This window comes from Danio aesculapii, chromosome 25 (assembly GCF_903798145.1).
Source record: "Danio aesculapii chromosome 25, fDanAes4.1, whole genome shotgun sequence".
Lineage (NCBI taxonomy): Eukaryota > Metazoa > Chordata > Actinopteri > Cypriniformes > Danionidae > Danio > Danio aesculapii.
The window spans coordinates 7,232,392-7,256,986 of NC_079459.1; the positions used below are offsets into that span (position 1 = coordinate 7,232,392).

A 24,595-nucleotide genomic window follows, 5' to 3' on the forward strand; every position below is an offset into this window, starting at 1 on the left:
TAGCTCCAGGCTAGTTTGTTTAATATATATATTTTTTACAGCAGACTGCGCTTTAGGCTACTTTTGAACTACAGACAGCGCTCTATGCTGGTTTTTTACAGCAGACTGCGCTCAAGGCTAGTTTTTAAACAGCGGACGGCGCTCTATGCTAATTTTTAACAACAGACTGCGCTCTAAGCTAGTTTTTAACAGCAGACTGCGCTCTAGGCTAGTTTTTAAACAGTAGACTGCGCTCTATGCTAGTTTTTAACAACAGACTGCGCTCTAGGCTAATTTTTAACAACAGACAATGCTTTAGACTAGTTTTAATCAGCAGACTGCGCTCTAGGCTAGTTTCAAACAACAGATGACCCCCTAGGCTTGTTTTTAACAGCAGACAGTGGTCTAGTAGGTAGGACAGGTAGGCTAGTTTTTTTTAATAGCAGACAGAGCTCTAGGCTAGTTTTTAAACAGCAGATGGCCCTCTAGGCTAGTTTTTAACAATAGATGACTGCCAGTTTTCTGCCATCCATTTGGTGTGTTCAGGGGCAGCTTTTTTGTCAAGATGGAACCAGAAGTGAGCCACACAGTTGAGTTTCGTCTGTGCAAATTGTTTGGCGTCGGCTTGCTTTGTAGCGGCCCTTACAGTTTTTACAGATGGTGTGATTTTTGTTGATGAAAATAAATGTACATTTGAAACCAAACTTAGCCTCCTGCTACTGTCTTCTAAATCTGTTAAGGTTCAGGAAACCTTGGAGTACTTTTTTGAGATTTTAACAGTTTTTTGTACCAGTAATTTGTTTGTGTTGAGCATCATTTAAGACAACGTTAGCCCCTGTCAGCTTTAATTGTGGGGAAAACTGGATAATTTTGAGCTTTTGTCAGCTAATTTCATCTTCCGGGTTTAAAATTATTTTGGGGGCGGGATCAAAATCGGTGACGTAGTACAAAACTGCAAGTGGAGTGATGACACGTCGGTTTCTCATTATTATTCATAGCGGAGTTTTCTTATACTATGAGAAGAGCCTGCTTCTTAATTATTCATGAGAGCATGTGCTTTCTAAAGGCAAAGCAGAACTGCCAAGCTGTGAGACCCAAAACTGGGTGAGGTAAGACACGGGTCATATATGTTTGTTTCCATGATTCACAAGGCTTGTTGCATGTTTTTCCCTGCGATGCTGTCAGGGTTGACACAGCAAAGCTGTTGGTTTGCAGCAAGCATTTTTGTCAGGAGAGCTGTATGAGAATTGGAGAATGACAGACCTTTATCAGTTGAGTTCGTTATAGAGATACATCGCCTATATCTGTGCTGCTCTGTTCACCCATGTTTAAAATCCTCCAGAGTACCGGCAGGGTTAATGGTTGCAATAGACAGGGCAAGAGACCTGCTGCACTGCTATCCACGGTGTCTGCATTCAGACCCAGGTATTGAGGAGGAAAGAAGTCCTCCTCATTTATAGTGTTTATATAAACATAATTATCTTTATAATGATGGAACAAATTGTGGTTATGTGTATTTGAAATTACAAATAACAAATGTAGCAGGACATTACATTTCTGTTTATTTCTTTGCATTTTAACTTTGTAAACTATAAAATCATGGGTCTTGCGGTTTGTGTCTGATTTTGTTAGCCAACTGAGTTTTTGCTCTCCTCTTTTTTCCCTTACTCTGCCGGCCACGCCCACTCCCCCCTCTGACCACCGGAGCTCCACACCCATCTCGGAGCATTATTTAAAAATCTTATGAGGTAGACTTAAACTGAAAGAGGGGGGTTTCATGGCCCTTTAAAATGATAGTTCATCAAAAATAAATATTCTGTCATCATTTACTCATCCGATTTGCCTTTTTCCATTTTCAGAAAATATCTTCTTTTGTGTTCAGACAAAAGAATCTCAAATACTTTGACTACAAGTAAATAATGAGCAAATTATCCTCTTAAACGTGCATTTCTAAGAAACAAATCTTGTAATATTAATACTTTTACATGTGCAGCATCACCAAATCAGGTGGTCATCAGGTTTAGGCTGGAGCTACAGCTATGAAACTCACAGTAAGTTTGGTGGCTTTAGCCTTGGAGCCGTGGAAGCTCAACATGATGATCTCCAGGCCGTGACTGCCATACGTCCCTTTGAAGAGGCCCGGCTGCAGGAGGTCTGAAGGGAGGCACGGAGGCAGATATATCCGCCGGTATGTCAGGCAATTACTGAAAAAAAAAACAAGCACTTAAAAATTTACAACACTACAAACACATCATGCCATCTGACTGGAAACTCAAAGGGGTAATGAAGCTACATTACCTTGATCCACCTATTTTTATGTTCATTTTGGAAAATCACATAAAAAAGCTTAATGGCAAAGCTAAGATGTGCATATATTTTGGAAATGTGCAAATAAATCTTATGCACACAACCGTTTTTATAATAAATTCGCTTGTACATAGATAGTTAGCGTTCTGGGTGAGGAACAGTAAAGAAGACGCACTCGTATTGGCTGGTGTAAATGAACTTCATGAGGATCAACTCCTGCATGTGCTCGTGGAAAATGTCCTCCAGCGTTCGTCCCCATTCCTCCTCCAACCACGTTCTGAACTCCTACGCAAGAAAACCGAAGACAAGACAGTAATTTTGTGATGGAGCAGTTCTGCTATTGTATTTCTTAAAAATCTCGGCAAGCATCAATGCTCTCTTACCTCTTGCCTTCCTCCAGGCATTCGATGGTGATCGGTCTGGTTGCACTTGGTGGAAAATTCATCTTTCTTCACAGTCTAGAAAAAATGTAAAAGACAATTTGGGGAAAAACAGACATGGTGGTAATTAGTTTTCCAGTGGTAAACATTTAATTAGGTACACTGCTTGTTAATGCTAATATTAGCCAATTATACATGAGCAACTCTACACAATCAGGCATGTGGATATGAACGAGGAAGATGTGAAAAAGAAAGATTACAAAAGTGTGAAATTTGTATGACATAAGTGTAGTTTGTTATTAATGTCAACCATCTTAATGTAAACTGTGTAATCACAGTTATTAAGCCATAGTACTGCAGATTAGCACATAGCGATATCTAAGATGATACAATACACACTCATCGGCCACTTTATTAGATACACCTGTCCAACTGCTTGCTAACACAAAAATTTCTAATCAGCCAATCACATGGCAGCAATTCAATGCATTTAGGCATGAAGACATGGTCAAGACGATCTGCTGCAGTTCAAACCAAGCATCAAAATGAGGAAGAAAGGTGATTTATGTGTCTTTGATCGTGGATTGGTTGTTGGTGCCAGACAAGCTGGTCTGAGTTTTTCAGAAACTGCTGATCTACTGGGATTTTCACACACAACCATCTCTAGGGTTTCCAGAGAATGGTCCGAAAAAGAGAAAATATCCAGTGAGCGGCAGTTCTGTGGGCACAAATGCATTGTTGATGCCAAAGGTCAGAGGAGAATGGCCAGACTGGCTCGAGCTGATAGAAAAACTGCTGTAACTCAAATAAACACTTGTTACAACCGAGGTCTGCAGAAGAGCATCTCTGAATGCACAACATGTCCAACTTTGAGGCGGATAGCCACTCCTGTCAACTAAGAACAGGAAACTGAGACTAAAATTTGCACAGGCTCACCAAAATTGGACAATAGAAGATTGGAAAAACGTTGCCTAGTCTAATGAGTCTCGATTTCTGCTGCGACATTCAGATGGTAGGGTCAAATTTTGGCGTCAACAACATGAAAGCATGGATCCATCCTGCCTCGTATCAATGTTTCAGGCTGGTGATGGTGGTGTAATGGTGTGGGGGACATTTTCTTGGCACACTCTAGGCCCATTAGTACCACTTGAGCATGGTGCCAATGCCACAGTATTGTGCTGACCATGTCCATCCCTTTATGACCACAGTATACCCATCTTCTGATGGTTACTTCCAGCAGGATGACGCACCATGTCAAAGCATGAATCATCTCAGACTGGTTTCTTGAACATGACAATGAGTTCACTGTACTCCAATGGCCTCCACAGTCACCAGATCTCAATCCAATAGAGCACCTTTGGGATGTGGTGAAACGGGAGATTCTCATCATGGATGTGCAGCCGACCAATCTGTAGCAACTTCGTGATGCTATCACGTCAATATGGACTAAAATCTCTGAAGAATATTTCCAGAACCTTGTTGAATCTATACCACGAAGGATTAAGGCAGTTCTGAAGGCAAAATTAAGTCCAACCCAGTACTAGCAACGTGTACCTAATAAAGTGGCCAGCGAATGTATACTGTGCAGCCCTACTGTAACACTTCGTATGACTATGATGATTTAAGTCTATATTATTGTGTCTGACAATGTTTTATTTTCATTGAATTTAATTAAAAAACTATTTACACAATCTTTTCAAATTTATATTTGCATTGTGTCCTCACAGTCAGGGAACAGAGACTTTATCTGAAAATTTTCTAAAAGGCTGAACATTTTTGAGATTTAAACCAGAAAAATCACACTAAATTATGCTATAATATAAAACACTGATTTATTATTTGTAAAATTCTGATTAAAAATTAATCCATTACGCTAAATGCGTTATAGACTAGTGTTTCTCAGCCATGTTCTTGGAGAACCACCAACACTGCATGTTTTATATGTTTCCACACCCATTAACGATCTTTCAGTCCCTGCTTATGAGCTAACGATCTAAATCAGGTGTGTTTGATTAAGGAGAAAATGTGCAGAGCTAGTAGTCCTCCCGGAATGTGGTTGAGAAACACTGCTATAAATGGCACTACAAACATTGTACAATTTACCTGAATGTCTCCTTTATGAGGGCCTTTGTGTCCGTACATACATTCTACTGTGGCTTTGTTTTTCTCCCACATGTGTATGCGGAAAAGAGGCCGCCTGCGCATTGGGTCCTCCACACGAGGATCATGGGGCGGTAAATACATCCAGCCAATGATGAACAGCCCATCAACCTAAAATGATAATTGAAGAAAAAAAGAAAGAATGAGGTACACATCCGAAATTCGGGATGTTTAATGCTTGTGGTTTGTAATTGTATGTGATTTAAAGTGTTTTACTATTTAATATACAGTTTTATACAACAGTTCTGTCCGGTTTCTTGAATCTGATTGGCTGATAACCTTGCGATATTCTTCAATAACAGCACTCGTACAGCCTCTTCACCATTCTGTATAACTCCGCCCACATAGAGTGACAGCAGAGGAATAAACGCACAAGAGTTTGACAAATATTGCAGCTGTTGGACAACATAATGTACTGTACTTTTAAGGCTTTTTTAGGCGAGAATGTGGTTGTTTAGATTCTAACTATGTAGTTTACTTATAAGGATGGTGCCTATATTAAAATATTTATAATTTCAGAGATTCAGCACGTCAGCGGCCATCAGCCTGTCACTGAGCAGAGCAAAGAAATTGATGCTCCACGTTTTCTCAGTGCAAGTTTCAAGCTACAGCTGAACAAACCATTATAGAACAGATAAGTGAAACTAAGTTGATCTCTCACTTTTGTATGTTGTTGTGCTGTACTTGTACCATAGTAATCTGGTTGTGTTTATTTACTTTGGCTTTTTCTGGGTTAAATATTGTGATTTCCCGATTGCAACAGAGAAACACTGGGAAATCTCTGTAGACTGATGGCATTTCATGCTGTTCAGCCTCATAATCTTAAAATGTCAGAAATCACCTGTTTTATCATTATTATGGACATTACGCTAGAGAATCATTCAAATACTAGCTCTAAAGTGATGAATAAACACTGGTTTCTGCTGTTCTAAGGTCAGCTGCAGATGTGAACGAATGGTGGAAGAAAGTAGTTCCTTGAACAAAAGGATTTTTGAGACTTTCCGTGTTTGATTTTCTTTTTTATATACACAATTATGCTGAACTGTTGTATAAACGCAATATCACATTCGCAACTCCCACTACTGCCAATATACAGCCATATTGCACTGCTTCTCATGTGATAATGCTTATTTATATGTGACAAGCCGGTTCCAATTCACACACAAATAAAATGCAGGTAAATTTGGATTATTATGGTCTAATTCATAGTACATTGAAAATTGTATATCAAATGGCATCTTTTTTTTCTAGTTTTTTTTTTTTTAAATATGCATTCAAACATTATTTCCTGAATGACTTTGAACAATATAAAGCCTAAGGGATCTCAGCAGTATGATTACATAACATATTATCTGCAACTTCAGTTTTTAAAAAGATACTATATAAACATATTTACATGAATTACATTAGAAGTGGATATTCAATACAATTTAGTGCATTAACTAAAAGCAACATTCTAAAAATACTTATAGGCTGCATCTGAAACCACCTACTACTTAGTAGGTACTGCATTTGAATTTAAATGTACTCCTCGGCCTTTATAAAAGTTTGTTCTATACAGTATAAATGTGAGCAGTATGAATGGAACTCGGATGTACTACATCCGCCATTCTGTCATGATCACGTGACCTAGCCATGCGAGTTGCGTCGCTGCACTCCCATTCATGAATTCTCTCGCTGGGCATCACGGGAGAGTGCAGCGAGCATGAGATGCACACTTCAGGATTTCGCCGGAAGTAGTAAATCATGTGGGTACTTCTCGCAATCTATGAATTCGGACATACTACTCAGCTCGCATACTGTTTTTAGCATACTATATAGTATAAAAGTAAACTATTTTGGACACAGCCATCGTAAATCAAATGAAATTTAAACTACCTACTTTATGCTTTGAGCTAGGGGCGATTCAAGAATTGTGGGTAAATTTAAATAGTAAATTTAGTCTCCAGCCTTATTTTTTTAAAACAATAACTTAATGTTTATGTTTAATGCTTCATGTTTTTGAATAAAAAATAATCTCTGAAACTAATGTTTAAACGTGTACTTTGGAACATTTTGACCGGATTATTTGCAGTCCCAAAGTGCATGACATGAAATAATTACTTACTAATGACACATTTCCTTCTTTTTTGTGTGTTTACATTACAAAGTTAAAATATGCACGGAACATCTTTTTACTCTATTATTTGTAATTTCAGTGATTAAAAAATAAAAACATTTTGTGTCTGTCCCTACATTTTGTTCAACTCTTGTTACATCATTTTAAAAGGCATAACAATCTGTAAAGCACTTATGTTAATACTGATACTAATGCTTACTATACACCAATAGTACATTAATTATATGTTAACTGATATTGTGATATTTCACATTCACTTTTTTGAAACTATGATTTGACAAAAATACATAAAATTTGGCTTTAGGCATGTCATGTGGTGTCTGGTTTGAGGTTAGCATCTTAAGCTAAAACACAAAATGGTGGAAAATGTCAACTCTATACGCCTTTTGATTTACTTTTCAATAATAATGGATTCAGTTTACTGTAAACTATACATTTGTTGTATATCATTCCAGTCTGAATTCTTGAAATATAGCCACAGTTCTGAGATGAATCATATATATGCTATTGACATTGAAGCTATAACCATCACATTATATATTGTGCTCGAATGACAGGTTAAAGTTCACAATGATACATCAACCATTTTGAAAATGCTAATTGTGCCTCATAATTACACATTAGCATTAGCTTTGCTCAATATCATTCCTTCAAGCTAATGGCTAAAACATCACAGCTATATATTAAACCTAATGGCTAAAAACATCACAGCTATAACCATCACATTACATATTATGTGCTCTAATGACAGGTTAAAGTTCACAATGATACATCAGCCATTTAACAAATGCTTATTGTGCCTCATAAATCCACATTAGCTTTAGCTTTGCTCAGTATTATTCCTTCAAGCTAATGGCTAAAACATCACAGCTATATATTAAACCTAATGGCTAAAAACATCACAGCTATAATCATCACATTACATATTATGTGCTCGAATGACAGGTTAAAGTTCACAATGATACATCAGCCATTTTACAAATGCTAATTGCGCCTCATAATTCCACATTAGCTTTAGCTTTGCTCAGTATCATTCCTTCAAGCTAATGGCTAAAAACATCACAGCTATATATTAAAGCTAATAGCTAAAAACATCACAGCTATAACCATCACATTATATATTATGTGCTCGAATGACAGGTTAAAGTTAACAACGATACATCAGCCATTTTACAAATGCTAATTGCGCCTCATAATTCCACATTAGCTTTAGCTTTGCTCAGTATTATTCCTTCAACTGGATTGTCACATGAAAGGATAAAAAATGAGGTTGTCAGAGTTCTAAAAACAACAGTACTACTCACACGCTACTAAAAACAATAGAGCTAAAGAACTCCGTTCACAAAAATGAATCACATATCATAATGCTACGTTAGCTTTACCATCAAATAACATCATTCCACAACTTCTACTTGTTTTAAAAAGGAGTTTGTTTTACTGGGACACATACTGCTTTAAAATGGCTAAGCTACTGTTATGTTACAGGAAAATGTTGGTAAATGAAGCAGTTTTATGTTTTGTATTTAAAATTTGCACTTAATTTTAGCTTTAATAAAAAAAATTTACGTTCTTTCCTTGTTTTTGTAACCAGTGGTAACACTGTTGACTTTTTTTTCATAATAGTAATGAGTCTATTGAAATTTACCAGGTTAACACCCACCATATCACCATCACAATATGTACATCTTGCATTTAAATTAGATTTAAATTGTGTTACTTTTTTGATCTTACCACCACATTCAGCAGTCCTCCATAGGGCCCGATATCAGGCTGCCAAAGACCCAGAATATGCCGATAAGGATGCAACACTAGAAAACAAGCACAAACAATTAATTAATATATCACAAAGTAGCTTAGAAGCATGTTAAATTGGATGTAATCATTTGCGCATGGTGCATGAACTTATGAATGCATGTTGTGTATGTAAGTGAATACAAATCATGAGCCATGCAAAAACCTGAAACAAAAATAATAATTCTGGGCTAATATTAGTCCATGTTTGCTCAGGTTTATATTCTCTGCATCTCACACCATCAGCTCATGTTAGCACAGCTGCTTTTCTTCTGCACCCGTTGCCATCCTGTGTCACACACACATGCAGGACAAACAGAAGCTGCCCTTGTGCTGCTTTCCAGCCCAAACCAAGACTGCGTCCCAATTTGCATATACCCCTATTAAATGATTTATGAAATAGCATGTTGCAAATTTCAATTTGTTACAAATAATATTCCAGTATCACTTCCAGTTGAATAATAAAATTAAAATAAATAGCTGCCCAAAAATGAAAATAACATAATAATTTATTCTCAAGCCATGAGTATGACTTTTTTTCTGTCAGACAAAGACAGTCAGAATAGTTTTAAATTTTATTCTGGTTCTTCCATGCTGTATAATAGTGGCTTTTAATTTGAAAAATGTGAAATATTTTTTGTTACAAAAGCCCATAGTACTGCTCCATAAAAGTCATGATCACCAGCGATGTAGTATTTGCAGAACTACAAATCTGCCACTTTAATGAACAACAGATCCCATCATGCACTTCACTCACACAGCTGGCCCAGATTCCCCTTGATTGCACACACACACACATCTGATAATCAGCTGACCAATCAGATGGACTATAAACACAGCACAGACACACCATTTCTGAGTGTTGTAAGCAGTAAATGAGCTATTTAAAGCAGTTCCTTGTTCTTGCCTTTCGTGTTTTTGACCTCTGCTTTGTTTATTGTTTTATGTTGTTTTGCCACCTGTCCCGACCATTCAACTGTACTCTGACTATACTTTTGGTTTATCTGTATGCTCCTGTCAGTCCCTGTGTTGCCCTTTGCCTGCATGACAATTCTGTTACGCAAGCCTGAATGTGCAAACAGGGCTCGTTCCAAATGCAGCTTAATATGAGAATGATCAGGACAGGCAATAAAACAATATAAAACAATGAACAAAGCAAAGATCAAAATCCACAAAAGGACAAAGCAAGGAAATCTTACAGGGAACAAGTCTCAGCAAAGTCTCTGATTAGTCCATCATGAGCTTCCAGGTGTGTGTGTGTGTGTGTGTGTGTGTAATCAGGGGGAATCATGAACTGATGTGTCTGACATGCATGATGGGAGTTGTAGTTTATTAAAGTAGCATATGTGTAGGCATTGTGATCGCTGGTGATCGTGACAATAAAACATGTGTTTTTATGGGTTTGTTTGATGATGGATGTATGTCCTTTTTGGAAGCTTCAAAATAAAAGTCACTATCCAAAACCATTAAGGAAGAGCCAGGATAAAATGTAAAACTATTCCGTCTGTGTTCGTCTGACAGAAAAATAAAAAAGTTATGTACACTGAGGATGTCTTGAGGGTGAGTAAATTAAGGCAATTTTCATTTTTGGGTGAACTACTCCTTTAAGTCCTTGTGCAAGTAAACACCTTTTTTTCAACTGGAAAAAATAGCAGCGAATGTGATGCCAAATCTAAACATAAATACGTTCAACAAACAGTAAAAAATGTGTTTTAATATAATGAATTTAGCAAGAGAATTAAATAAATGTAAAAAAATAAAACAAAAGTTACAATAGCTTCTAATGGTGTCAACTTAGATTCTATTTTATACATGCATATGTACTTTCCAATCACCGGTGAGGTAAACACAACGCAACTTGGGATTCAGCCTATTTGGAATGTTCCATTTTCAAAATAAGTTATAAGAATAAGTAATAAGAATGTGACAAAAGTGCTGAAAACCTGCCTTGCATTCCTGCTCAAGTTTTACTTACAGACCTTGTTGAAACAATCCTTATTCATGTGGATCAGTGAAAATTACTAAAAGTGCTCCTTATTTTATCATTTGTATAATTGTCTAATTTTTTTTCTCTGGTTTTCGGTTCAGACATGCATTTTTAGCTTCCAATGCAACATTTCTCCAAATGTGCATTTAAGTTTTTAACCTAATATTTGTACTTGAAGGGATAGTTCATCCAAATCTGAAATTTCTGTCATTTGTTTTTACCCTTCACGTCTTCCAAAATTGTTAAGAGTTTCTTCTTATGTGGACATGATAGAAGATATTTAGAGGAAAACTGGAAACTTGCAACCACTGACTTCCATAGTATTTATTTTTCAATGGTTACCAGTTTTCAGCTTTCTTCAAAATATCTTATTTTGTGTTCCAGAATAGAATATTCCTTGTTCATAAGGGTTTGAAACCACTTGAAATTGACTAAATGGTAAAGTAAATATTCATTTTCCAACATACTCTTACTTTAATTTCAACTTCAATTGCCATAAACTTTTTAAAATAAGCAATATGGTACCAATGCATGTATACAAAATGTAACATATATATATTATTTAAAATCTTCCCTCCACATGTTAAATCAAACTGTTACATTTCATTTATAATGAAGTAAATCAGGCAAGAAATTGAAATGGCAGTAAAAGAATCTACTTTTAAAATGGAAACACACTTCCCCTCCTACACATGACAAGTGGATACAGGACATTTTTTACTGTATCAGACTTGAAAAGCTGAGAAGCTCACTCTCTGGCTCACTAGATTCCTTTTATAAGACTTGGGATTCCTTTCTTGCTTACATCAAAGGCCTGCCTATTACACCTGGTGCTTTATTTATTTATTTAAATTCATTATTATTATTTTAATTATTATTATTTTTCCCATCTGTATGCAGTTATTCTGATATCATGTTCTTATGAATTTAATTTTCTTAATTTGGTATTTATTGTTTTGTTGAGTTAATGAATGAGAGGTTAGGGATGGGATTAATAATGGATAATACATTACTGTTTACCTCTCAATATTTAATTGGTATTATTATACAAAAGACCAATAAAAAAAGATTGAAATAAAAGAAATAACTGAATATTCAAATTATATTAATGTACTATATATTCATTAACTATTGCTTAATTAACTTAGAATTATTGCGGTATTTCATACATATATGGACATGGTATATTCCAGGGGTAGGGAACCTATGGCTCGGGAGCCACATGTGGCTCTATGACCAAAAATATGTGGCTCTCCAGCTGTCTCCCTTCAATAAAAAATTAAAACGGTCACTAAAAATCAGTTTCCTTTTGAAAATACAATTACATTAACCTTTTTGTTGTATATTTTTACAGAAAAATGAATAAGAATAAAAGGACGTTTCAACCAATGCGTGTGCAGCGCTGTGGACTAACTTGAATCGCGACACCAATAAAGGGCATGCCGTTTACATTTCGATGGTAACCTTGCGACATAAAATTCAAACAATGTTCATGAGTGGTGAAAAGAAAGAAATTCTACAAGTTGTCCTTTTTTGATACATGGACTTGATCAACATGTGATGCTTCATATATATCCCTCTTTAAAAAGGGATATGGCTCTTTAAAAAAATGCATTTGCCAAAAAAAATTGAAATGGCTCTTTGCTGAGAAAAGGTTCCTGACCCCTGGTATATTCCATTTAAAGTTATAGTAGGTTGTACCAAAAATGATATCATCATTTACTCACCCTCCACTTGTTTCAAATCTGCATTCTAAAATAGGTTGTCACAACCCAATGTTGGGTTAAATATGGACAAGCCTGACTATTAAGTTAAAAAAAAGTGTAGTTTAAATTTAATTAACAATATTAACCCAATGTTGAATTTGTCCAAATTTCACCTAACATTATGTTGTTTGAGTTGCTCCAAAATTGTTATCAATGGTTACCAAGATTCTACTAAATATATTATCTTGTGTTCAACAAAAAAAGAAACTCAAAAAATTAAAGTACATTTTCATTTTTGGGTGCACAATCCCTTTTAGCAAATTTAAGCATAGACCTGAAAATGACATTTCTGAAAGTTATTTTTTTAAAGAAGACTCTTAAACTAAATGTATTAGAAATGAACACTGAGAAAATGTGATGCTGCAATGACAATTATGAGTAAAAAACATGAGGGCACTTCAGTAATCATTTTGTTTGTCAGCTTAACTTGCAATGAACCTGGAACACTCCATCAATAGCAAAGAGCATCTTCAACCAGCAGCTTCACAGGCAGTGATTTAGTTCCACCACTACAAATCCTTCACACACAAACACAGTACATACAGTGTGTGTACACGTCCCGATAGTCCATATGCTCATAATCAGGGAGGAGCTTCATAAAGCGTCCCGACTTCACCTGTGGGTTTACACCTGAAGAGGTGCGCAGGTGAAAGAACAAAAGAGACTCTCGCATTAGTGTTGTCAAAAGTGTGTTGAAAATACCCATGTAATTGTACCCAGCAGACATAGTTTTATGTTTTTAAAGCGTAATAGTTGTCTAATAGATGTCTAATGATAGACAGTCTGGCTAAAACAAAGGTAAATTTGGTCTGTCTGCAAATATCTAATAGACTTCCATAATAAACATCCAAAAATAGACCTAAATCAGACTAGACATCATATCGACAGTAATGAATGATTGTGGAGTCTGTCTAGCCCTTGTATTTGATGCCTATTCTAGTTTTGGGCTATTCTTAGACATCTATTAGATTTTCACCAACAACCTAAATTTCGCCTTGTTTTAGTCAAGCAGTATATGTTTAGGTGTCTCTTAAACATCCTTTAAACACACAATTTCTTGCTGCCCAGCAAGCAATTTTGTGTACAATAGGCATCTAATATGGATGTCTTGGCCACCACAAGGCTATTTAATACTATTAAATAGATGTCTAATGGACGTCTAAACATCGCCTTGGCTAAAACAAGAATAAATTTGGGCTGTCAGTGAAAAACTAATAGACGTCTAATAATCAAAAACTAGACTAGTCATCAAGAAACAGAAATGAATGACTACACATATAAAATGTCTAATCTCTGTATTTGATGACTAGTCTACTTTTGGGCTATTCTTAGATGTCTATTAGATTTTCCTTGACAGCCCAAGTTTAGCCTTATTTTAGCCAAGCTGTCTACGTTAAGATGTCTATTAGACGTCTATTAAACACAAAATTTGGGCTGTCAGGCTAAATTTGGGCTATCAGTGAAAACCTAATAGACGTATAAGAATAGGCCAAAACTAGACTAGTCATCAAATAAACAGAAATGAATGACTACACAAAGTCTGTCTAATCTGTCTATTTGACGACTAGTCTAGCTTTGAGCTATTCTTAGATGTCTATTAGATTTTCACTGACAGCCCAAGTTTAGCCTTATTTTATCCACACTGACTACATTTAGATGTCTATTAGACGTCTATTAAAAACCGAATTCTTATTCTTTTCGATTCTTAGACATTTATTATAATTTTGGGCTATTCTTAGATGTCTATTAGACTTTCACTGAATTTTCACTGACTTCACTAAATTTTGCCTTGTTTTAGCCAAGCAGTATATGTTTAGGTGTCTAATAGACATCCTTTAAACACAAAATTGCTTGCTGCCCACTAAGCAATTTTGTGTATAATAGACATCTAATAGACATGTAGCATGGATGTCTGGCTACAACAAGGCTAATTTTGGGCTATTCTTAGACATCTATTAGACTTTAACCGACAGCCTAAATTTTGCCTTGTTTTAGCCAAGCAGTCTATGTTTAGATGTACATTAGACATCTATTAAACATAAAATTGCTGGCTGCCCACAAAGCGATTTTGAGTACATCTAATATCTAGCACAGATGTCTTGGCTAAAACGAGGATAAATAGTGAAAATAAATGTCTAAGAATATCCCAAAATGAGTCCAATCGTCAAATAGACAGATTAAATGTGTGTAGTTAATTATTTATGTATATTTGATGACTTGTCTGTTTTTGGACTTTTCTTATACATCTATTAGATGTTCACTGACAGCCCATATTCTTGTTTTAGCCAAGCTGTCTATGTTTAGATGTATATTAAACACAAAATTGCTTGCTGCACAACAAGCAATTTTGGCTTTAATAGTCTTTAAAGACTATTAATTATTATTTGATATTATTGTCTTCAACAGAGGATGTCTTAGCTAAACCGAGACTAAATTATAGTGAAAATATAATAAATGTCTGAAAATAGTCCAAAATTCAACTAATCATCAAACAGACAGATTAATCAGATGTAATGTGTAGTTATTTATTCATGTGTATTTCATGACTATCCTTTTGGGCGATTCCTGTATGTCTATTAGATTTTCCAAAATTCGCCTTGTTTTAGCCAAAGCCTCAATGTTCAGATGTCTATTAGACATCTACAGTGCTCAGCATATATAAGTACACCCCTCACCAATCTCTCTTTTAAATTAATATTTTTAATAGGAAGCTATACAATATTATATATTTGTGCATATACATTAGATTAGTCAATACTGAAGCCAAATCTGGAGCTAATCTAACAAAATAACTTACAATAATGCTCCAAAAACTAGTAAACCTAAATTTATATGTTATTGAAAATATTAGATACAAATTAAAAAAAAATAAATAAAAAATAAAAATTAAAAATTAAAAAAAAGAGGAAAAAAATCAAGAGAAGCAAAAAAAAAAAAAAAAGTTTTGAAAAATTCAGTTTTTTAGGTTGTCATTTTTTTTTGCAATATTTTGCTTGAATTTAATTGTATTATCTTCCAGTTTCTAAATATGTTTGGTGACTAAAATATTATTTTAATAAATATATCTGATTAATAAATCTGTTTTGTTTAAATGCACCAAAATATATTGCCTATGTTCACTGAGAAATAGATAAAAATATTCATTTTCAAAATGGGTTGTACTCAAATGTGTATACAAATGTTTGATTAAAAATGTAAAACTATAAAATAAATATTCATAAAATATAAAAAAAATAAATAAATATAAACATAAAATATCATAAAAATGTATAAAATTCGTACTTTCAAGATTGTAACTTTATCACAAGCTTTTTGTCTGCATTAAAGTAATGGTGTGTAATATTGCACTTATATAAATTATGAAAAAATATTACTGTAAATAATGTATTTTATGACACCACGAAAAAAAACGAGAGCATACTATAAAACGATTGACTTTTTATATTGTTCATACTGCACACTAATATTATTTGTAGTATTATTTTATTATATTATTGTTGTTAAGTTTTACTTATCCTTTATTTATATTAATTTACTTATCCCTTCCTGCTATTAATGTTGGTTTAGACAAGAAAGACTTGCGCTGAAGTACAGGGGGAAAAAATTGTGTGTATTTTGTACAATAAAGATTCTGATTCTAATAACTTGCAGAAAACCACCACACTAACTTCTGGGAAAATCTTTCTCTTTAAGTAACAACCATTCGTGTTTTCCCCTGCTGAAATATTCTTTGGTTTAAACCAACAATGACAATGAACTTCGTCTAAACCAGTTAAACCAACCAACCAAAAAAACAACACAGAAAATAAACAGTGTAATACTCCCAAAACAGTCTTTTGTGAGCTGAAGTAAAAAAAAAATGCAAATGACTAATGATATGTAATGAGGTGGAGTGGCATTACATTAGCAAACACAGCAGTTGAGTTTGAAAAGCACAAATGACATTTACCCATCCGTCACACTTTATTCAGTGCACAACCAACGGCAAACTGAGTATCGATGTTTACATTTTCTAAATCTAACACCAGAGATGGCCTGAGTCTCAAACACTGGTCTGATCTTTTTACTGATTTGTGTTATATCGGAGCACATGAACATATACTTTGGTGATTTAATAATAACAATAATAAGTGTTTAATAATAACAACCATGCAGATAAAAGGAATAGCCCACCCAAAAATGTAAAAAATTAGCTACCTCCATGGATGTCAATGACTACTGCTTTCAAAAATTCTTCCAAATATTATATTTTGTGTTCAACAGAAAAACTCAAACGGGTTTAGAACAAGTGGAGGGTCAAGAATTTTCACTTTTAGGTGAACTATCCCTTCAAGAAGTTCATTGCAGGTCCATGTTTTAAAAAGATTATGGATTTTTTGATTGAGAGACATTGGCTTGATTGAATTATTGAACTTGAATGAGGTCAACTTTAATTAAAGTATAACCTATGGCTGCACAATACATCAAAAAATTATCTTTATTGCAATAATAGCATATGCAACATCTGTATTGCAGAGTGTATGATTAATTAAGAATGTGTGTGCTGTATTTGTAGGTTGCTTATCCAGATCTGACAAATCAGAGAGGGTCTATAGGATCTATACCCACCTCCCTACAAGGCGCTATTATGCTATTAGTTAAACTAGGGCCTAAAGGTAAACCAAACATCTCAGAGCTGAAAATAAACGCTAAGACATAAAAATAAACAAGACATGAAGATGATAACCATATTGGTATCATTCATGTTTTAAAGTCTAATTGTTTATTACTCTGAATTTATTTAATTTGATCGTAAAACAATATATTACCTGTTTTTTTGTATGATAATTTCGAATAATCAACTAAATAGAAAACAGGATTTATTTAGGGAAATTATGTACTGTACACTACCTGTCAAAAGTCTTGTCGTCAATCCCAGTTGTAAGAGCAACAAATAATAACTTGACTTCTAGTTGATTATTTGGAAAAGTGGCAGAAGGTAGATTTTTCTGCATCCCAATCATCGCAAGTACTGCAGAAGACCTATTGGAACCCGCAAGGACCCAAGATTCTCAAAGAAATCAGTCAAGTTTGGTGAAGGAAAAATCATGATTTGGGGTTACATTCAGTATGGAGGCGTGCAAGAGATCTGCAGAGTGGATGGCAACATCAACAGCCTGAGGTATCAAGATATTTGTGCTCCCCATTACATTACAAACCACAGGAGAGGGTACATTTTTCATTAGAATAGCGCTCCTTCTCATACTTTAGCTTCCACATCAAAGTTCCTGAAAGCTAAGAAGGTCAAGGTGCTCCAGGATTGGCCAGCACAGTCACCAGACATGAACATTATTGAGCATGTCTGGGGTAAGATGGAGGAGGAGGCATTGAAGATGAATCCAAAAAATCTTGATGAACTCAAGGAGTCCTGCAAGAACAATTTCTTTGCCATTCCAGATGACTCTATTAATAAGTGATTTGAGTCATTGCAAAGATGTATGGATGCAGTCCTCCAAGCTCATGTCATACACAGTATAATTTCTTTTTCTACTGCAGCATGACTTTACATTCTATACTGTACATTATTTATGTTAAGTGACAAGACTTTTGTCTTAGCAAAGTACGACCTTGCTGTCCTAATTAAATAATTAAAAATCAAGGCATGATCATATTTAATTTTGGTAAAATAAGCATAATCTCGAGGCCTTTGCCTTTCATATAAACTTCTGATACCAAATGATCAACTAGAAATCAAGTTATTATTTGTTGTTCCTAAAACTTGGACAACAGGCAACAAGACAATTGTCAGGTAGTGTATTACAAGAAAATTGCAATGATCATCGACAAGATTACATATTTCCATTGCCTAAAAATCTCAACAAAGCAGAAATGCTAACCTTTACTTTTTATGCAATATGCTTGTGTTTTTATAATACACACATATGCACAAAATTCTCATAGTATTTATATGTGTTGCTTCTACTGTCCTTCATCTGCCAAATGTACATTTTCTCACAACCACTCCATATCTCGAAAAACATTGTGCATTTCTGAATGTGCCTCACACAGGTGAGTGGGCTTGACAAACCACCTGTAGTAACACTCTCACTCTCCAAATGCACCAGACACTTAAACTCTATTTAACTTTCACTCAATGAGGAAAGCAATGTTTACTTGTGAATGCACCACACACACACAATCATGTTGCACTACTTGTTTTCTTCAACTTTAAATACATCCTATGCACAATATCATGCATAACATTGTTATGTCTTATTTAAAAGTACTTATATAGTCTGTCTTAGGTTATGTGTATGGTTAAGTATTTATAGTATATGTATAGTCAGTGTAATCAGTGTGGCTGGGACTCAATAAAATACTGTATTACAGCTAAAGAGATAAAAAAGCAAGTGTGTATAACAAAATTACTGCATTTTTTTCATCAAAGAAATACAAGTGCTTCTTGTGAATACTACTATAATACTACTATCTCTTTCAGAATCATTTGATTAATGAAGGTAAGTAAAGTGTTTTTACTAATTTTCTAAATTAGAACATTAGTATTAAAGGTATAGTACACCCAAAAACGAAATGACCTAATTTATTCTCTCTCGTGTGGTTTTAATCCTTTGAGTTTCTTCTGTTGAACACAAAAGAAGACATTTTGAAGAAACCACACACTGGTTGCTGGCATCCATTAACCTCCAAGATATTCTACTAAATATTTTCTGTGTTCATCAGAAACATAAATAGGTTTTGAACAAGTGACATGTGAGTAAATGATTCCAGAATTGTAATTTTTGGGTGAACTATCGCCCTCAAAAAAATAAATAATAATAAATAAATATATATATATATATATATATATATATATATATATATATATATATATATATATATATATATATATATATATATATAATTTTGAGTTCATACTTTTGAACGATAGCTAAAATTACAGAAATTTGTAGAAACTAACAAGATACGTAACTTTTGTAATCTACACTAGATTTACTTACGTTTCACATATAGATCTCGGCTTGATATTCCCACAATCTCCATCTTCCTCAGGTCATCTCTCATACCGAATTCTGAAAGAAGATAAAAAAAACTAATCACAAATTGCATTGGCCCAAGTTACACACTCTAAAGAAAACATACTCACGTTAGCTAACTACCCGATATCTTTCACTTCAGGGTAAAGTAAAGGTGATCTTTTAGACTGATGATCAACGAAACACATATAATATTATACTGATCTGGCCAGGGTTTCTCAATATCTTGCATTCAAAAACATTAATTACAATTTCAAGAGTTCACACTTAGCTGATGATTGATAATAAAGCTTATTTGGCATGCTGTCCCGGGAGAGAGCCCTGAGCTTATAAGATCCTCAAGCCCTGGGCTTCCTCCTGTTGCAGGGCGAGAGGGGAGTTTGAGCTCAGGTAGATCTCGATGACTCCCCGCTTGCTTATTGTAGCTAAGTGTCATATATGGATGCTGAGAAGAGGTGTACTCAGGGCTTGGCTAAAAATATTTTGGATTAATTGTTTAGAGTGCTTGTTTTTGAACTGTGGGAGGAAACTCGGGGAAAACCCACACGAGCACAGGGAGAACAAGCAAAACTCCACACAGAAATGTCGGCAGGTTTGGAAGGGAATTAAACCAGGGGCATTCTTGCTGTGAGGCAACAGTGCTAATCACTGGCCACCATGTCGCCCGTTGTGGCTCTTAAGATATCTTAGCTCTCACGAGCGTCATGTATGAGCTACTTAGGAGTCGCTGTTCATTTCAAAAGTGCTGAAATATAACCTTATAAGGAGTCATTTCCTGAACATTTAACCCAATAATTGTTCTCATGTGGATTAGTAATTAATATAAAGAATCTACATGTAGACTGCGAAATAAAATGCCTGGAAACAAAACTTTACGGGGACATATTATGCTCCTTTTTACACAATGTAAAATAAGTGTCTGATGTCCCTAGAGTGTGTATATGAAGTTTCAGCTCAACATACCCCACAAATCAATTTATAACTCCTTCAATCTGCATCTTTTAAGCTTTAATTCAAATTGGGCTTTTTTGGCGACTGTCCCTTTAAATTCAAATTAGATTGTGCTCCCAGCCCTCTATTCAAAAGAGGGTGGGGTTATAAATGCATATGTGTCAGCATAGCGGTAGATTCAAAACTCTAATGGTGGTCGACTGCTTCTCACACAAACTAGTCAACAAATGGTTCTGTGATAACTGGTAGAACTGAGATAAGACCAGTGCTGGTGATTTACATTTCATTGACACGATTGAATATGCTAGGTGTTTCACTAACGGTTTTGGCCTTGACTTATGTACCAATTTGTAAAATGTCTGTATCATAATACAATATTTAGAAATATTTTGCACAAAAAAAGTGTAAACCAACGTATTAAGCATGAATAAAAACATCAACACAGTGTCAGAAAGACAAGTCAAATCTGATTTTACCAATGAATTTGAAATTACTCAAGAGCTGCCCAGCTATATTGCCTTTTTTATGATTATAAATGCCTCAAATATTTTTATTTGAAAAAATGTTATCCGTTCTCTGACAAATATAACCCTTTTACATGAGTAATTTAATTTATTGCATTATTACTACTAGGGTTGGGCGATTTGTCGACCAATTTGGCATCATATGATGTCTAATATGAAACATTACGATGGACGATGGCATTGTCTTCATAGGCGCCGGTGAATTAATTATTTATGAATAATTAATTAATAACGAATTAATTATTCGTAGCCTAATGTTTCAACTACCTGACCCGCATGGTCTTTATTTTACCCATAACCAAATCATAAATAAATAAAGATAAGGTTCACACAAATTACCACCCGTCAATTACTTTTTCTGCAGAACTCTGGCATGAATAGGCAGAGTGATCTGTGTCGTTATAATGCCCTTGACAAGCATGAAAGCGAAAGATTGAAGCAGTGTACTGACCCACTGCCTAGACCCGATGTCTCGAGCTCATGACAGTGTGTGTGTGGTCACGTGATGTGCATTTTCAGCCGTAGTGTGGAAGGAGGGCTGTTCAGAAACGCAGGGTGGAGGATCGCGATGCCGGCTCAGCATCATGGTGTCTATCGGCTATCGACAATGGTCAATGGCATCGTCTATCGGCCCAAACCGATGGGGGGGATCTTCTCAAAAAAGTGAGAATGCTGTAATGCATTCTTTTTCTTTTTAATTTATATCATATCCCACACACAATTCAAAAGCATCATATGATCAAATAAAGAAGTATTTATGAATGTTTTCGGGTAGCACGGTGGCACAGTGGGTAGCACAATCACAAGAAGGTTGCTGGTTCGAGCTCCGGCTGGGTCAGTAATTTCTGTGTGCAAGTTCTCCCCGTGTTGGTGTGCTTCGGTTTCCCCCACAAGTCAAAGGACATGCGGTACAGGTGAATTGAGTAAGCTTAATTGGCTGTATGAGTGTGATTGAGTGTGTATGGATGTTTCCCAGTGATGGGTTGCAGTTGGAAGGACATCCGCTGTGTAAAACATATGCTGGATAAATTAGCGGTTCATTCCGCTGTGGCGACCCCAGATTAATAAAGGGACTAAGTCGAAAAGAAAAGAAATGAATGTTTTTGATTGAACCATTATGTAAAATGGTCAAATTATATAATAAAAAGCTGTTTTAAGGGTGAAAATGTCATTGCTTTAGAGTTGATCACATATACAAAAATATTTTTCCTAATATTATACAATGACTTATCATGAAATTCAATTGTAATAATTGTATATTTCATTATCATTTATAAGCAATATGATATTAAGCAGCATTTCTTTTTTCACAGTAATGTCAGGTTTTCAATAGTTATATATGTCTGGATTAAAACACCACCTTATCACAAGTTATGCGTGTTAAAATGTTTATTACAGTTATATCGAAGTTAGTATCTGTCTGAATCAGAAGGTTTTCGAATATAAATAATACTGACACATACTACTAGCACTAACAGTAATAATAATAATAATAGCAATGACCGTGTATGTAACCGAGGTATTACAATATTGAGGTGGTTTATGAGGACATCCCGTTTCCTTGTGATTCAAAACTGTTTAAAATCATATTTAGTCTCTATTCACATATAATATTCGCCAGAGGTTTTCTTTGGGGGGTTGTGTAGTGCGAGACCATAATAAGCGGTTTTACTGTATGCATTACGGCTATGGAAAGTCCTCGTAAACCACATAAACCAACATGTGTATATTTATGGGTAAACTAGCTCTGTAAGTGTGTGTGTGTGTGTGTGTGTGTGTGTGTTCATGGCTTGTCTTGTATGTTCGGTGTCTTTATGACAACAACTCGATTCCGCAATGAATGTGGTCTAATTGAGTTAAAGTTGGTTTTACATTCGCACATTCGTTCATTTAACGCTCCTTATACTCTTTACCACGCTAATTTGAGTCTGAAATCGCATTAAAGTATGAATTCAAAACAAAAACAGCACTATTTAATTGCCTGTGACCATATTGTACTTTGATATTCATTGGCTGCTAATATGATTTCCCTCTTTGGAATTTGCGATACGTTTTCTTAAATTAACGTTATATTATTAATGAGAAAATCTGAATATGCGAATAGTTATAAAACCAACTTCACCTCCAATATGATCTATAAAGCATAAAGTCGCTTTATGAAACCGAAATGATGTACTCGTTGTTATTACCCTCAGTGCATCTCCTCCTCCAGATGGTTTCCGTGTTCAGGATCTGCCTGAATTTCTTGCACACTAGCGCCAGGTTGGGCAGCGCGATGCCGGGCAGAGACGCGAAGATCTCTACGAGCAGCTCGGGAGGCAGATCCAGCAGAGACTGCGGGTGCGGCGGCCCTGCGGAGCCCGAGGCCGAGGCTCCGGAGCCGGCTCCGCTAGGCCCCGCGCCGCAGCTGCTATGACAGCCGCCGCCGATTCTGCTACCGACGAGCTCATCTTTCGCTTTGCCCACCACCCTCTCCTCTTCCTCCTCCTCGTCCATCTCCATGTCGGAGTCGCTGTCCTGGTTCGCCTGGCTGTGCCGCTGCCGCCGCCTGCACCTCCGGGACTGCCCCACTCCACAGAGCCTGGCGCACACCGCCATCCGGAGCAGCATTACATCATCACCGCACAACAGCTGCTGTCACCTGCACTCCGCTCCTCTGGCGTCTGCGTCAGTTACGTGACACAAGTCTCCCCTTGACGACATCGCGTTTTGACGTCAGTGCTAGCAATGATGCGCATTTCTGTTAGTACATTTGTGTGTATATTTGAGTTAAGGCTAAACTAAAAGGATGAAATAAGAATCGAAAATGAAAGAATATTGTGCAGGTGATTTTAGATTCGAAAAAGAAATACCAAAATGCCACACGATAGCGTCATCTGCTGGTGAGATATTAGCAACTGCGACTGACTGAGCTGTGTGTTTTTTTTTTTTTTGTATTTATTAACATTACTAACAGGGTATTCATTCATTCATTCATCCATTCATTCATTTTCTTTTCGGTTTAGTCCCTTTATTAATCCGGGGTCACCATAGCGGAATGAACCGCCAACTTATCCAGCATATGTTTTAAGTAGCGGTTGCCCTTCCAGCTGCAACCCATCTCTGGGAAACGGTATACAAAAACATTCATTTGTACTAGTATAATATATATATATATATACAGCTGAAGTCAGAAATATTAGCCCCCCTTTGATTTTTTTTTCTTTTTTAAATATTTCCCAAATGATGTCTGACAGAGCAAGGAAATTTTCACAGAATCACAATATGTCTGATAATATTTTTTCTTCTTGAGAAAGTCTTATTTGTTTTATTTCGGCTAGAATACAAGCAGTTTTTAATTTTTTTATAAATCATTTTAAGGACAATATTATTAGCCCCTTTATGCTATATTTTTTTTCGACTGTCTACAGAACAAACCACTGTTATACAATAACTTGCCTAATTACCCTAACCTGCTTAGTTAACCTAATTAACCTAGTTAAGCCTTTAAATGTCACTTTAAGCTGTATAGAAGTGTCTTGAAAAATATCTAGTCAAATATTATTTACTGTCATCATGGCAAAGATAAAATAAATCTGTTATAAGAAATGAGTTATT

The 24,595-nt window shown here is 35.5% G+C and overlaps 1 protein-coding gene across 2 annotated transcripts in view; it reads right to left on the reverse strand.

Annotated features, from left to right (window-relative positions):
* Window positions 1-23,664, reverse strand: part of fbxo31 (F-box protein 31) — a 27,434-nt gene extending 3,770 nt beyond the window's left edge. The window contains exons 1-8 of one of the 2 annotated variants that reach the window (XM_056452297.1): window positions 23,188-23,664; window positions 19,488-19,559; window positions 13,033-13,119; window positions 8,677-8,753; window positions 4,770-4,937; window positions 2,670-2,744; window positions 2,462-2,571; window positions 2,030-2,183 (exon numbers count right to left, since the gene is read on the reverse strand). In XM_056452297.1, coding sequence (XP_056308272.1) covers window positions 2,030-2,183; window positions 2,462-2,571; window positions 2,670-2,744; window positions 4,770-4,937; window positions 8,677-8,753; window positions 13,033-13,119; window positions 19,488-19,559; window positions 23,188-23,608 — 1,164 coding nt within the window. In that variant the 5' untranslated portion in view covers window positions 23,609-23,664. The remainder of the gene's footprint in view (window positions 1-2,029; window positions 2,184-2,461; window positions 2,572-2,669; window positions 2,745-4,769; window positions 4,938-8,676; window positions 8,754-13,032; window positions 13,120-19,487; window positions 19,560-23,187) is intronic. The other variant, XM_056452298.1, reaches the window with a different exon arrangement.
* Window positions 23,665-24,595: the final 931 nt, after the last annotated feature.